Source organism: Macaca mulatta, chromosome 12 (assembly GCF_049350105.2).
Source record: "Macaca mulatta isolate MMU2019108-1 chromosome 12, T2T-MMU8v2.0, whole genome shotgun sequence".
NCBI classification, from domain to species: Eukaryota; Metazoa; Chordata; class Mammalia; order Primates; family Cercopithecidae; genus Macaca; species Macaca mulatta.
The window spans coordinates 136590119-136606868 of NC_133417.1; the positions used below are offsets into that span (position 1 = coordinate 136590119).

The window sequence follows — 16750 nt, forward strand, 5'->3', positions numbered from 1 at the left end:
GAGTGGACTCTCCATTTGTGATTAGACAAGAGAAGAGGAGAGAGAGAGACGAGACGCGGAACTTCAGATGCCACTACAGCCCTCCCTCCCATTACTCTCTGTGCCCTGTTCAACTCAATCTCAGCCAGGCAACAGGAACCCAAGCTGTCCAGCCTGTACCTCCTCAGAAACAGGCTTCTTCTACGGGACCCCAAGAGGCTAAGTCAGAAAGACCTGGGCAGAAGGGGCTGCCCCCAGCTTAAAGTCCAAACTCCTAGACTCAGAGCTGGGCTACTGCTGTGGATTTGTCACTTCTCTGGGTCCCTGTTTCCACACCAGGAAAATCCACACCACGCCACTGTGAAAGTTAAGATGTAAAGTGCTATGCAAATGTAAGGTGGGTTCCTTAATTATTCTATGACAAGGGGCATCAAATAAATGCCCCCCAATGCAAGCTAGTAGGAGTGGTGTCTGCTCAGCAGCCCCTTCCCCGAGTAAGATGGTGCTGATTGTTGGAAAAGGCTCTGATTGATCTGGGGCCTGCCTCTTACTCTGCTGGTGCAGGCCTGCTTTTGGGGACAGCCTAGAGTGAGTTGAATCCTCTTTTCTTAGGACAGCCCATCTAGTGACGGCAGGTGGCACTGACTGTGAGGTTAAGAGAGACTGGAGAGATGGGGCAGCTTCCCCCAGCACAGCCCTACCCAGGGGCAGCCTTAGGACAGGCAGCATCACATTTCAGGGCCCAGCTGCCAGCCGCACCCCGCCCTCCAGGCCCAGGAGGTTGAGCCTTCATAATCCCTTGGAAACAGACTTGGGCACATCAAACTCACCAAAGACCAGAACATCCTGAATGACTAGAAATTAGTCGGAAATGAAGACAGGTACTCATTTTTGCAGAATAGAGCTTTCTCTTCCTGTTGGCAAGTGTCAAGGAGCCAATTATAGTCATTAGATTGTTGGGTGGGCCAGGAGTCAAAGGGAAGGACTGGCTAGATGATCTTAGGGAACATTGTCACCAGGAGATGATGGCCTGCCCTCCCTCTGTACCCCCAGATCACTCCACACTTGGCTGCCACCTTCCTCCAGGTGGCCCCTCCTTCCCCTTTTTGCCTCCATAGCCAGCAGTTTCCCTCTTTCTGAGTTAATATTTATATTGCTGTTTGTAATTTAACCTGCAAATGACAGTCTAAGGTTGGCCGGAAGCTTTGGCAGGGACGAGGAGGGAGCGGTGCACACTCCCCCATGACTGTGTGTGCCACTCGGTCGGCATTCGAGTATACAGAGCCTTGTGACATCTCACATATGCTAGTTTTTTTATTTTTAACTCTTCTGTTTTTAATTCAAGATCAGAACATTTCCATCACTCAAGGATCCCTCGTAGAAGGATCCCTTTTACAGCCACTGCCATTTCTTCCTTAAATCCTGGCAACCACTAATCTGTTCTCCATTTCTGTAATTTTGTCATTTCCAGAATGTTATAGAAATGGAATCATATAGTATGCAGCCACTGAGGACTGGCTTTTTTCACCAGCAGCATTCTCTGGAGATCCATCCAGGCTTGTGTATATCAGTAGTTCCTTTTCTTTCTGAGAGTATTCTGTGATATGTATGTACCACATTTGTTTACCTGTTATCTTGTTGAAGGGCATCTATTGTTTCCAGTTTGGGGCTATTATGAATAAAGCTGCCATGAAACATTCGCATACAGATTTTTGTATGCCAACAAGCTTTTATTTCTCTGGGATAAATGCCCAGGAGTATAATTGCTGGTTCTATATAGTTGCATGTTTACCTCTTTAAGAAATTGCCGAAATATAGCTGTATGTTTAGCTTTTTTTTTTTTTTTTTTTTTTTTTTTTTTTTTTTTTTTGACACTGAGTCTTGCTCTGTCACCCTGGCTGGAGTGTAGTGGCATGATCTTGGCTCACTGCAACCTCCGCCTTTCAGTTTCAAGCAATTCTCCTGCCTCAGCCTCCCAAGTAACTGGGATTACAGATGCCCGCCACCACGCCCAGCTAATTTTTGTATTTTTAGTAGAGACGGAATTTCACCATTTTGGCCAAGCTGGTCTTGATCTCCTGACCTCGTGATCCACCCGCCTCGGCCTCCCAAAGTGGTGGGATTACAGGCCACCGATCCTGGCCCCAGGATGTTTAGCTTTTTAAAAAATTGCCAAAATGTTTTCCAGAGGACCTGCGTTATTTTACATTTCCGCCAGGAATGTTTGAGTGATCTAGTTTCTCTGCATCTTTGCCAGCAATTGGTATTGCCAATGTTTTTTATTTTTGCCTTTTTTTTCTTTTTCTTTTTCTTTTTTTTTTTTGAGACAGGGCCTCACTCTGTCACCCAAGCTGGAGTGCAATGGTGCAATCTCGGCTCACTGCAAACCTGGCCTCCCGGGCTCAATCCTCCTGCCTCAGCCTCCAAAGTAGTTGGAATTACAGGCACGTGCCACCAGGCCCAGCTAATTTTTGTATTTTTAGTAGAGACGGGGGTTTTGCCATGCTGGCCAGGCTGGTCTCAAACTCCTGATTCAAGTGATTCACTTGCCTTGGCCTTCCAAAGTGCTGGAATTACAGGCATGAGCCACTGCACCTGGCCTATTTTTGCCATTTGAAGAGGCATGTAGTGATATCTCATTGTGGTTTTAATTTGCATTTCCCTAATGGCTAATGATATTGGACATCTTTTCATGTGCTTATTGCCATCTGTATATTCTCCCTGGTGAAGTGTCTCTTCATGTCTTTTGCCCATTTTCTAATTAGATTTTTTGGGTATTTTTGAATGTTGAGTTTTGAGAGTTCTTTATTTATTTTTGATACTAGTTTTCTGCTGGATATATAGTTTCCAAATACTTTCTCCGTGTCTATAGCTTTCCTTTTCATCTTCTTAAACGGGTCTTTTCACTGAGCAACTTTTTAAATTTTTCGATGAAATTCAGTTTATCAGTTTTTTCCTTTTATGGGTTGTTCTAAAAATGTGTTAGTTTTACATTTAAGTCCATGATTCATTTTGAGTTGATTTTTATATAAGATATGAGAATTAGATTGAAGTTCAGTTTTTTTCCTACAAATGTTCAATTTCTCCAGCACTATTTGTTGAAAGAACTGTCCTTTCTCATTGAATTTCTTTTGTACCTTAGTCTAAAACCCACAGGACATACTTGTGTAGGTCCGTTTTGGAGTTCTCTGTTCCATTCCATTGATCTATGTGTCTGTCCCTCTACCAGTAGCATACAATCTGGACTACTATAGCTTGAAATCATGTAGATTGATTCTTCCCATATTGTTCTTCTTTTTCAAAACTGTCTTAGTGTATTCAATTTTCTTTTTTTTTTTTTCCTTTTTTTTTTTTTTTTTTTTTGAGACAGAGTCTGGCTCTATCGCCCAGGCTGGAGTGCAGTAGTGCAATCTCGGCTCACTGCAAGCTCCACCACCCGGGTTCACGACATTCTCCTGCCTCAGCCTCCCGAGTAGCTGGGATTACAGGCACCTGCCGCCACGCCTGGCTAATTTTTTTTTGTATTTTTTTAGTAGAGACATGGTTTCACTATGTTAGCCAGGATAGTCTCAATCTCCTGACCTCGTGATCAGCCCACCTCAGCCTCCCAAAGTGCTGGGATTATAGGCATGAGCCACCACACCCGGCCAACGTGTTCAATATTCTTTGCCCTTTCCATATAGATTTTAGAATAATCTTACTTATGACTACAAAATCTCTTGCCGGGATTTTTTTTTTTTTTTTTTTTTTTTTTTTTTTTTTTTTTTGAGACGGAGTCTCGCTCTGTCGCCCAGGCTGGAGTGCAGTGGCCGGATCTCAGCTCACTGCAAGCTCCGCCTCGCGGGTTCCCGCCATTCTCCTGCCTCAGCCTCCCAAGTAGCTGGGACTACAGGCGCCCGCCACCTCGCCCGGCTAGTTTTTTGTATTTTTTAGTAGAGACGGGGTTTCACCGTGTTAGCCAGGATGGTCTCGATCTCCTGACCTCGTGATCCGCCCGTCTCGGCCTCCCAAAGTGCTGGGATTACAGGCTTGAGCCACTGCGCCCGGCCTGGGATTTTGATAGAAATTCCATTACCCCTGTAAATCAATATGGGGAGAACTATGTTGAGTCTTCTTGATGCATGAATGAGGTGTGGTTCTGTATTTATTTGAATTTTTTATTTCCTTTTTCTTTTTTTTGAGACAGAGTTTTGCCCTTTTTGCCCAAGCTGGAGTGCAGTGGCATGATCTCCGCTCACTTCAACCTCCGCCTCCCGGGTTCAAGTGATCCTCCTACCTCAGCCTCCAAGTAGCTGGGATTACAGGCACCCACCAGCACACCCGGTTAGTTTTATATTTTTAGTAGAGAAAGGTTTTCACCATATTGGTCAGGCTGGTCTTGAACTCCTGACCTCAGGTGATCCGCCCGCCTCAGCCTCCCAAAGTGCTGAGATTACAGGCATGTGCCCCCATGCCCAACAGATTTCTTTTTTTTTTTTTGAGACAGAGTCTCGCTCTGTAGCCCAGACTGGAGTGCAGCGGCACGATCTCGACCTTGGCTCACTGCAAGCTGCGCCTCCCAGGCTCACACCATTCTCCTGCCTCAGCCTCCTGAGTAGCTGGGACTACAGGTGCCCACTACCGTTCCCGGCTAATTTTTTGTATTTTTAGTAGAGACGGGGTTTCACCGTGGTCTCGATCTCCTGACCTCGTGATCCGCCCTCCTTGGCCTCCCAAAGTGCTGAGATTACAAGCGTGAGCCACTGCGCCCTGCCGACAGATTTCTTTCATTAGAGTTTTGTAGTTCTCAGCATACAAATGTTGTACATGTTTTGTTAGATTTATGCCTATTTCTCTTTTTTTGAGCAATTGTAAATGGCATTATATTTTTAATTTCAATGTTCGTGTTCCTTACTAGTTTATAGAAATTGATTTTATATGTTTTTCTTATATCCTGTGAGCTTTTTGAACTCGTTACTTCTAGGAGGGTTTTTTTGTGTGTGTATGTGGTTTCTTTGTAGATTCCTTATTTCTACATAGACAGTCATATTAAGTGCAAATAGGGATTGTTTTTCTTCCTTTTCTCATCTGTATGGCTTTTATTTGCTTTGTTTGCCTTGTTGGGACTCCTTGCAGGGACTCCTTCTAATTACTGCCAAGTTTGAGTAGAATTCCAGGTTCCACGCTTGGCATGGTTGACACCAGTTGATGGGGGGTCCTGGATCCCCACTACGCCTCCACTAATGCCTCCCTGCCTAGAAGGGACAAGAGTACCCCGTCACTCACTGCGCCCCACACGGCTCCTCTGACACCACCCCAGGAAGGATGTGAGGGGCATCTGGTCACTGCCAAGTGTGGGTAGAAGTCTAGGCTCCCACCTGGTCTTCACTTACATTGTGGGGTAGGGGCCTCCTTACCGCCCACCAAGGATAAAACTGCTGTCTACTCAGCCTTCTCTGGTATCACCACCTGGGGTGTTGGGCTGTGCAGCCCAGCCTGGTGAGGGTACAGCTGGGGCTCCTGAGGCCCTTGCTGGCGCAGGTGGGAGTTTAGCTACCATGTTTTCTCCAGTGTTTATTTCCTAAAATTTTCCTGTCATGCCAGCCTTCCCCTGTCCTGGTCCTTTGGCTAAAGGAAGCAGGCTTTGGGGGACTTTTTTTGTTTTCAACATTGACATTTCTGGTTGTTGGTTTCTTAGGCTCCAAATGTGGCATATACGAAACAAAAAGAAAACCCAGGCAGCCTGGGTAACCTGGCAAACCCTCGTCTGTACAAAAAAATACAAAAATTAGCCAGGTGTGGTGGCATACACCTGTAGTTCCAGCTACTTGGGAAGCTGAGAAGGGAGGATTGCTTGAGCCCAGGAGGTCAAGGGCGCAATGACCTGTGATCATGCCACTGCACTGCAGCCTGGGTGACAAGAGTGAGACCCTATCTCAAAAAAGAAAAGAAAACCCAGGGACGTCACCAGCTGTCATCCTTGGGTCTCAAGGCCCCTAGGCAGTCTGCCTTCTTCTCTCCATCTTTCAGGGTCACCTTATGTTTCTTTTATAGGTAGTGTCCAGTGTTTTTGGTTGTACACAGTGGGAGGAATATGGAAAGGAACATCCACTCCGTCTTCCCAGAAGCAGGACAGTGCTGCCCTTTTTGCTGAGTCTTGTTACTTACTGGCTGTAAACTTTCTTGAGACGAGCAAACCTATTCTAGAGTTTCCGATCCCCCATAAGGCCTGTATATATGAAGGTGCTTAATAGTGACTGACTGACTGTTCATATGGTGCCTTGACCTCACAGAGAGATAAGTTCTGAGAACTGTGATTAGGAGAGACTTTAAAGAGCCTTCTAGAACCTCCACACACCTAAGCAATGGAGGCTCCCAGCTTCCTGAAGAGGCTGGTTGGCCTTGTCCCTTTTGTCTTCATGGAGAGGTTGGGAACAGAGGCAGACTACCCCTGAGCCCCCTTGGAATATAAGCCTTCAAGTTGCTGTAGTTGGCTGAGGCCTTCTTGTTTCATGACAACTACATGTTCTGGGGAGCCACCCCTTGGGAGCTTGTGGCAGGGTGTCCACGGCATTCATCCCATGTCTCCTGAAATAGGAGGACCATGACATCATGGAAGCCGATCTGGACAAAGACGAACTGATCCAGCCCCAGCTCGGAGAACTCTCAGGAGAGAAGCTTCTGACCACGGAGTACCTGGGGGTAAGTGCCACATGAAGGGTGGGGATCTTGAAACAGAAAGGCCAGATGGACGTGGATGGATTTCGTGTTTTCAGTGACACAGAGGGCTTAGTTTGGTTTGTTACCATACTGTGTTTATGAGAAGGTCCATGTTAGCCAGTCTTCTCTCAGTGGCCCTGAAATGCACTGTGGCCCTAGCTGCCTGTCACAAGTAGACAGGTATATGGATTGGGGAAAGATATAACTAAAAGGCACATGCCAGGGGCCTTTGGAACATCAGAAGGTATGCCTGACCCCAATAGCAATCGCCTACCATCCCACTTTTTAATTTCTGCATGCCTTTTGTATTGGAAGGGAGTACTGAGGTAGACTTGGAAGTCATTGGCGCAGAGGTGTTGGCTGAAACCATCATAGCCCATGAGGTTACCCGCTGAAGCACAGTGTGGAGAGTGGGGACTGAGCAAGGAGGGGCATTCCGGCAGTCAGGATGGGAGAAAGGAGGGGACCCAAGAAGGCCAGAAAGTGAGTAGTCACGGAGTCCTCAGGAGAACTGAAGAGGGTCATGGAAACAGAAGGGAGGGGTGTTTCAGGATGGAGCCAGTGGTCAGTGCAAGCATCTAAGAGGCCTATGGAGTCACCATCTGGGATGGGGCCTTAAGCTGACCTCTGAGAGCTCCGATTGGCTTGGATGCTCAGCCAGCTCCAGAACCACCGGCTTACGACCCACCAGCTAAACAGGGCAGGGTGTGAGTCGGGAGGAAGCAGCCACTCCTCAGGAGAGGATAGCAGTGCCGGGGCCCGCAGGTATCTCAGAGAGCAAGTGGGGGGACCAGGTGGGATGCTGGAGTGTAAGGGTCTGGAAGGGAGCAGCAATTGCCGGGAACCAAGACCAATTCAGACTGAAACCCTGTGTGGGACAGCTGAGCACATAGGGTAGAAGAGTCACTAAAAGAGGCTCCTAGAACTTTGAAGCTGGCGGTTGCTTCGGTCAGTTGTTTGGACCCCAAAGTGTCCTCATAGCCAGCAGGTTGTTGTTGGAGAAGAAGAGTGGAACCAGTGTCTCAACAAGTGACTGGCACAGCCAGAGCCTTGGGAAGGAGAAAGACGATGCATGCAGGTGGCCGGAGCCTTTATGGGAGCAGGTGGAAGCAGAAAGTGCCTACCAGGTCCCATTGCCACCCCCCAGCCAGACCCTCGGTACCTCCCCAGAACACTGGGCGGCCTGGTCACCTGGCCCTCATCGCTTCCTCATCGCCTGTGGAACTTCAGGAGTTCTAAGCTGGAGTGCAGTGCGTGGTGGTGGGACTTCAGTTTGGAGAGACAGCCACAGTCCAGACCATGTGGCTTTGTAGGTCATGGCAAGGGTTTTGGATTTTATTCTACGAGAGCTAGGACGCCACTGGAGGTGAGAGCAAGGAAGTGACTTGGTTTGACTCATGTTCTAACATATCCACTATATTCTCACTCTGTGAAGGCAGGGAGGGATGTGACTGATGGAGGCTGGGGGGCGGGGAACCACCGCGACCCCTTTCAGGGATAGGAGCTGCTGAGCCAGTAGCTGCCATTCCTTAGAACATCTCGAGGATCAAAGGAGTCTAATTGGCTGTGGAGCTGTTTACATTAGGTCGAGCAGGGAGGTGCTCAGGAAAAGTCAGAATTGCACCCGTCAAGGTTCCAAGTTGTTGATGGAAGCCTAAGGCGTGACTAGGCCTGTGTCTCCCTTTGGAAGAATGCTGGCTTTGTCAGAGACGCGGCTCCATGTGGTAGGATAGAAGCATCTGCGAGACACTTCTGCTTCACGGGCAGGCGGTGAGGAAAACAGAGGAGGCAAATTGGTGGGGCTTCCTCAGAGGGCACGTGGTGATACCTGTTGAGACCGCGGTGCATGTACCCCTGACCACACTGCCGCACAGGCAGACACGCAGGCAGGTAAACGTGAGCAAGGATGTCCATTTGCAGGCAGGTCAGACAGAAGCTTGAATACAGTGCTCAGTTAATAATTTAGAGGACCTCTCCCCAGTGAAATGCCATGGGGGAGATCTTCTGTTGATATGGTAAACATCTTCAACAACAACAAAAAAGCAAGGTGCAGAACATGGTGAGACTGCTAGTTTAATCATGCAGATTGGCGAGGCACAAAGACACAGAGCTTTCAAATCAGTCAGTAACCCCGGTGTAATGGCATCTGGAAATGATACCATCTTACCATGATACGCAGTTCTAAACCTCCTAAATGTTTATGGATGACGCTTTTACTAGAGGGAAGCCGTGGGTGGAGATGTGAGCACTGAGAAACACAGAATCCGCTGTGTAGATGGGAAGAGCCAGTACAATTTGGTATTTCCCATGGCTGCAGTAACAAAGCACCTTTAACTGCAGGCTTAAAGCAGCAGAAATTTATTCTGTCTTAGTTTTGAAAGGCAGAAATCCAAAATCAAGGTATCGTTAGGGCTGAGCTCCCCACAAGGACCCTGTGGGAGGACCCTTCTTGCTCTTCCAGCTTCTGGTAGCCCCAGGCCATCCTTGGTTTGTGGCTGCGACCTGCCAGTCCCTGGCCTGCCTTCACATGGCGTTCCCCTCTTCTGTCTTTTGTAAGGACGCTTGTCCCCCGGGTGACCGAGGATGAGTTCTTCATCTCAAGGGTCCTTATTACATCTACAAGGGTCTTTTTTCCAAGTAAACTCATTCACAGTTTCCAGGGGTCAGGACATGGGCATAGCTTTTGGGGGCCACCATTCAGCCGACCCCACCAGGTCACCATAGGATCTCATGAACATTTTGATTAGAAAATGTAATGTGGAGCAGTAAGCGCTGAGGCCGGACGCGTGCTCCCAGCACTGCCCCCGTTCATGGGGCCATCCCCCACCGCCCTGTCACTCGGTCTTGTGATCTGACATTGCCAGCCTGCCAGCCTCTGTGTGCCAGGTTGGGGATCTCAGAAGATGGGATCCCACCTTGCCATGCCCTTGCTCTTGTGGTACATGAAAGGCCTGTAAATTCACATTTTTGTTGCATTTTGTGTGTGTGCCAAGCTGAGGAGCTCTGACCAAGATAGAAGACATTTCACTGGAAAATATGTGCCTGAAAGTCGTGATCTGATGTACTGGGCACATTGCAGATTTGTCAAGATGAGTCTAAAGATGTTGGCTTTTTGAAACATTCTGTCAGAAAATTATATTCCAAAAGCTTTGATTGAACCTGTGCCATCTGCCCCACACAGCGGAATGCCGAAGAGGCTTAAGACACAGCTGTTACCTTCAAGAAGTTTACAGAAGGCGTCAAACAGCTAAAACTGCTCTTGCTGAGCGGTGTAGATAACAGCTAGGAGTGGTCAGTGGCCGGCAGGTGTGATCCTGCAGAGTGAGGGCCTGTCCCAGACCACCGAATCTGGGTTAAGGATAGAGTCTAGGCCCTACACTATACCTCCTGACCATAATCCCAGGAACCAATCATGGTGCACGCCAGTAATTTAAAAACCAGCCAGCAGCTTGGGGGTAGGGGTGGAGGTGCAACTGGAGCATCCGCCAGAGTGTTCAGGGATGAGAGAAAGCTATTCCCAGGATCCTGGACCAGTAGCCCACCCCTTCCCTGCAGGGCCACACTGCTAGTCCCCACCCTCCAGGTCTCCCACACAGCTCCTCTGCCCTGCAGAGCACAGGCTGTGAAAATGCTGAAGAGCACGGCGATCTCAGAAAGCTAGTGACAGAGAACAGGTCACTCTTCCGAGGCTTGCAGGAGTAGCAATGGCCCCGTGAGATGTGTTGCTTACTCATAATTCTAGTGAAGCCCTGTGCTGTTCTCCCATAGGCTGTGAACATCAGAGTTCAAGACTGCTGACTTTCCTCCTGCTTCTCCTGCCTCTAGCATTTGTGAAATTTTTAGTGCCATGCATACTGTGCTGAGTAATCAACAATGCCTCTGGCCGGGCACGGTGGCTGACGCGTGTGATCCCAACACTTTAAGAGACGAGGTGGGAGGATTGCTTGAGCTCTAGAGTTCAGGACCAGCCTGGGCAATGTAGGGAAACCTTGTCTTTACTAAAATTTTTTTAAAAATTAGCCAGGTATGGTGACGTGCACCTGTAGTCCCAGCTACTTGGGAGGCTGAGGTGGGAGGATCACCTGAGCCCAGGAGACGGAGGCTGCGGGGAGCTGTGATTGCACCATGCACTCTAGCCTTAGAGTGCAAAAATAAATAAACAAACAATTATTGTAAAAATAAATAAATACAAATACAAATAGAAAACAATTCTTCCTAAGAAGAATGCTCTGACTTAAATAGCTCCATCACCTGAGTTAAAGGATATAGACATTTATGACAGAATCATGGAATCCCAGTTTTTTTTGCTTTTATTTCAAAGTGACCTTTAACAGTAATAGGCAAATCTCAGATTAATTCAGCACATGCCATGGGCCAAGTCCTGTGCTGACTGCTTCACACGACTCCATTTGACTGAATCCTCCCAGCAAACTTACGGGGCATCTTCCACTAGTACCTGCATTTTATAGAGGAGGGCACTGAGGCTGAGAAAGGCTGAGTCGCTTCCAGGTGTTACCTGAGCCCACCTGCCTTTTACCGCTCAGCCGGGCCGCCTTGCAGCAGCACTGGCCGTTGTCAGGTGAGTGGATTCTGTACTGCAAGTTGAGAGAGCTCCAACCCGTGTGACATATCCGTAATTACTATATGATCTGTGTTTTCATCACAGACTCAGTTTTGGGAGAATGTCTATTGTGAATGCGAATTGCTCCTTTTCCACACTTCCTTTCCCTCCATCAACTGAGAACCCAGATTCATTTAGTTTTCCTAAGAATCCCCAAAAGAGCTGGTTAAAGTGCAGGTTCCTGGCCCCACCTCCAGAGAATCTGAGGCTGTGGCAGTACCCCAGGAGTGGGCATTTTTATTTTACCCTGAAGTGGTTCTGAAGCAGGAGTCTGGGTCCTGGAGACTTGGCCATTTGGACAGAACTCAGGGTGTTGACGCAGCCGCCCCCAGCCTGTCTTCTGCAGCATGGCACCATGCAGAACTGAGGCCCTCCTAGGCTGGGCTCAGACCTGGGCGAGCACCTGGAGTCAGGAGAGGGCCCTGGAATCCTGCTGTCCCCTGTCCTGCTGTGCCTAGAGGGGCAGAAGCATGAGGTGGCTTGCAGTGCACCTTGAGATCTCCTGTCCCTCTCTGCTCACAACAAAAACCAAAACTAGAGGAGAAAAGGCCTGTATTTCCAAATATTACTTTTAGGGTTTTTTTTTTTCACATGTGTCTCCACTTTGGGGCATTTCCTAATCCCTTTTCAGTCAATTATTCCTGCCCCATGTGACTGCAATGGTTGAAGAGCCATTGCCTCTGCTTATTAGGGGATTTGTTGGAACTGACTCAATGTCTATATTGTTTGTTGTTGTTGTTGTTGTTGTTGTTTTGAGACAGAGTCTCGCTCTGTTGCCCCAGCTGGAGTGCAGTGGCGCAATCTCGGCTCATTGCAACCTCCGCCTCCTGGGTTCAAGGATTCTCCTGCCTCAGCCTCCTGAGTAGCTGGGATTGCAGGCATGCGCCACCACACCTGGCTAATTTTTGTATTTTTAGTAGAGATGGGGTTTCACGGTGTTGGTCAGGCTGGTCTCGAACTCCTGACCTCGTGAGCCACCGCACCTGGCCTCAATATCTATATTCTTGTACATTAAAACACAACCAAACAAGCAGGGAAAAATCCCAAACCCCAAAATATCTTGAATCCTTTTCGTTTGCCATTTGTTTCTTATTTTCTAATTACAAAAGCAATGTATGCTTTTTCTAAAAAGTCAAAGTAAACAGAACATAGAGACCAACGGTAACTCTACCTACCCAGAGATAATCACTATCTCTTGTTATCTTTCCTTATCAGTTAGGATTGGGCTGAGGTGCAAATAGCAGAGAGTCCTACCTTATCAATCCAGCTAAAAATTCCTGGTGTGTGGGGGCTGTCAGATCCCAGGCTCTTTTCATCTCTTACCTGCCTGTCAGAGGGGCAGATTCAGACTTTGTGAGGCCTCCAGCTTAGAAGGGCTTGGGAGACCTTCTCTAAAATAACAGAATACAAAATCTGATATAAAAATGAGTGCTTGGCTGGGCGCGGTGGCTCACACCTGTAATCCCAGCACTTTGGGAGGCCGAGGCAGGCAGATCACAAGGTCAGGAGATCGAGACCATCCTGGCGAACATGGTGAAACCCCGTCTCTACTAAAAATACAAAAAATTAGCCGGGCATGATGGCGGCACCTGTAGTCCCAGCTACTCAGGAGGCTGAGGCAGGATAATGGTGTGAACCTGGGAGGCGGAGGTTGCAGTGAGCCAAGATCGCGCCACTGCACTCCAGCCTAGGCAACAGAGCCAGACTTTGTCCAAAAAAAAAAAAGAGTGCTTATGTGGAATGAGAATTATAAAATAAATCATAGTGAAATTCACTTTTTTTTTTTTTTTTTTGAGACAGTCTTGCTCTATTGCCTGGGCTGGAGTGCAGTGGCGCAATCTCGGCTTACTGCAGCCTCCACCTCCCAGGTTCATGCAATTCTCATGCCTCAGCCTCCCAAGAAGCTACAACAACAGGCATATGTGCCACTACACCTGGCTAATTTTGGTATTATTAGTAGAGACGGGGTTTCACCGTGTTGGCCAGGCTGGTCTCGAACTCCTAGCCTCAAGTGATCCGCCCGCCTCAACCTCCCAAAGTGTTGGGATTACAGGTGTGAGCCACCTCACCTGGCCCCAATTCAGTTTTTTTTTGTTTGTCTGTTTGTTTGTTTGTTTGCGACAGTGTCTCACTCTGTCATACAGGTTGGAATGTGGTGGAGCAAACATGGCTCACTGTGGCTTCAACCTCCTAGGCTTAAGCGATCTTCCCACCTTAGCCCCCCAAGTACAAATTCAAATTTTAAAAATTGAGAGATAACACAAACATTGTAAAATCTAGGAAAATAATGTTTATATTAACTAGCTGCTTGGCAAACACCTCATAGTTTTTCTTCATATATCTTTTGTTTTATGCCCTTTGATTGCTTCTGTATATGGCAAATTGGTAATGTTTTACAAGCATGAACATAAAAATGTAATGTTTTTGTCTACATATACGACGATGTTTTTGATGTTTTCTACCGAGAAAGAAAAAAAGATTAGTCGGCCTTTCCTGTAACATATTTGATCAAATTTTCTTAATATTGATTGATTAAAAAACTTTGTTTTGGCCTCACATTTAGTTCTTGGTAATGCCCTGTAAATCTTTTTACTTAAAAAATTACATGTATAGGCTGGGCATGGTGGCTCACGCCTGTAATCCCAGCACTTTGGAAGGCTAAGGCGGGCAGATCACAAGGTCAGGAGTTCCAGACCAGCCTCGACAACATGGTGAAACCCCGTCTCTACTAAAAATACAAAAATTAACCGGGCATGGTGGTGTGCACCTGTAATCCCAGCTACTTGGGAGGCTGAGGCAGGAAAATTGCCTGAACCTGGGAGGCACAGGTTGCAGTGAGCCGAGATGGCACCATTGCACTCTAGCTCTGGGCGACAGAGCAAGACTATGTCTTGCAGAAAAAAAAAAAAAAATATATATATATATACATATTTAAAAGACAAAAATTTAAATCAACACCTGTGGAAAATAATTTAAAAATAATAGAAAATGTTTATGTAAATTTTTGTTTCGTTTTGTTTTGTTTTAGAGATATGATGTCACTCTGTCACCCAGGCTGGAGTATAGTGGTGCAGTCATAGCTCACTGCTGCCTCAAACTCCTGAGTGACGATCCTCCTGCCTCAGCCTCCCAAAGTGCTGGGATAACAGGCGTAAGCCACTGTGCGTGACCGTTTTGTTATTAAATTTGAGAAAACCATCCTCAAGTTTCTTCCATAAAAACACTAGGCTGGGCGCAGCGGCTCACGCCTGTAATCCCAACACCTTGGGAGGCCAAGGTGGGTGGCTCACCTGAGGTCAGGAGTTCAAGACCAGCCCGGCCAACACAGTGAAATCCTATCTCTCCTAAAAATACAAAAATTAGTTGGGCGTGGTTGCACATGCCTGTAATCCCAGCTACTTAGGAGGCTGAGGCAGGAGTAATCGCTTGAACCCAGGAGGCAGAGGTTGCAATGGGTCAAAATCGCAACACTGCACTCCAGCCTGGGTGACAAGAGTGAAACTCCGTCTCAACAACAACAAAAGCGAAACACTCTATGGGGAGGCAAAGTTTTACCTTTATCCCCTAGGATTTTTGACTGGGCCTGAGAATCAAATTGATGTAAAACAGATTCACAGGAGAAAAGCACATACATTTCTATAAGTTTTATGTGACGTGGAAGCTCTCCTAAGGAAATGAAAGGGAAAAGAACTGGCAGAACCTAAATGCTTTTAAACTAGGTTGAACAAAGAGGGGCAATTGTAGAAAAGTTACCAAATTATGTGGGGAGGCTAAAGGAAGATAAGAATCATGTTACCCAGGTCTGTTTGTACAGAATTCTCTTAGCTCTGACAACATGTGGTTTTTTCTCCTGGTGCCCGGAGAGCATCTTTCACATGCGAGTTTTTATCTCTTGTTTTCAGGAAGAAAAGAGGAAGATTAGGATGTCCTTCTTGTATCAAGTGCCTTTAACCGCAAAATAATCCTAAGCCAAAGTGGCATATTTTGGAATGGCATATTCTGCCACCGCTTAACTGTAATGGGGGGCATTTGACATTTTCTTGCACACTGATTATTCACAAATACTCTACAACATAGAGAATTACTAGAGGCCATTTCTACACCAGGACAGATAGCAGTCGTTTGACTACGCGTGGAAGGTACTGTGAATCTTGGAAATTTTTCCCACTAAATCTAAATTAAGGCCAGGCACAGTGGCTCACACCTGTAATCCCAGCACTCTGGGAGGCTGAGACAGGTGGATCACCTGAGGTCAGGAGTTCAAGACCAGCCTGGCCAGCATGGTGAAACCCCATCTCTACTAAAAATACAAAACTGAGCCAGGCATGGTAGCACATGCCTGTAGTCCCAGCTACTCAGGAGGCTGAGGAAGGAGAATTGCCTGAACCCCAGAGACAGAGGTTGCAGTGAGCCGAGATTGTGCCACTGTACTACAGCCAGGGCGACAGAGCAACACTCTGTCTCAAAAACAAAAACAAATGTAGGCTGGGCATGGTGGCTCAGTGTGTAATCCCAGTGCTTTGGGAGGCTGAGGAATGAGGATCACTTGAGGCCAGGAGATCAAGACCAGCCTGAGCAACATAGGAAGGCCTATCTCTACAAATTAATTAATTAGCTATGGTGGCACACACCTGTAGTCCCAGCTACTTGGGAGTCTGAGGCGGGAAGATCACTTGAGCCTAGGAGTTCAAGGCTTCAGTGAACTGTGATTACACCACTGCACTCCAGCTTGAGTGACAGAGCAAGACCTTGTCTCAAAAAAAACCCACACACACATAAAATGACCATGTGACATATGAAGTTTCATGAGTTCTGTGGTAACTCTGCCTTGATATCTTCATTCACATGCCTGTTGCCTCTTGATCATATGATAGGTACATGTCCTGGCACAAATCTGTGATAAACTCAGGAAGAAGGCCAAATGTGCAGGTCAGCCAAATCTGCCCCCTATAGTGTTTTCCTGAAGCTCCACTTGGTGACCTCCACTTACTAACTGGTCAAAACTGGGTCCTATGGCTCCTAGCTGCAAGGGAGTCTGGGAGGTATTTTTAAGTAGACACACTGCTGTGCTGACAAAATCAGTTCTGTTGGTCAGGAAGGAGAGGGTGAATATTGTGTAGACTGCTAACAGTGTCTGCCTCCCCTTTCAGATTATTTTCTGTGAGTACAGAGATAGGTAGATATAGATGATAGATAGATAGAGTGTACCTGTATCCTGTATTTTTTACAGAAATTTATACTGCTTTATAATGTCTTTAAGTGATTCACAAATACTCAAAACCAATAAATGAGAAATTTTTTTTTACCTAAATTGACATGTTGACCAACTTTTACTACTGAATAAATTGCATTCAGCTAAATAATACACTATCTTTTTTATTGTGCTTAAATATGCTCCTTTTTTATAGTAGCAGAACCTTCTTTCAAATAAAATCTCCATCCATAACGCTG

General features: G+C 46.9%; 1 protein-coding gene across 17 annotated transcripts in view; it reads left to right on the forward strand.

The window, feature by feature from the left end:
* Positions 1-16750, forward strand: part of ARMC9 (armadillo repeat containing 9) — a 203956-nt gene that overhangs the window by 131725 nt on the left and 55481 nt on the right. For all 17 annotated transcript variants that reach the window (XM_077957876.1, XM_077957877.1, XM_077957875.1 and 14 more), the window contains one exon: positions 6556-6660. In XM_077957876.1, the coding sequence (XP_077814002.1) occupies positions 6556-6660 (105 nt within the window). The remainder of the gene's footprint in view (positions 1-6555; positions 6661-16750) is intronic.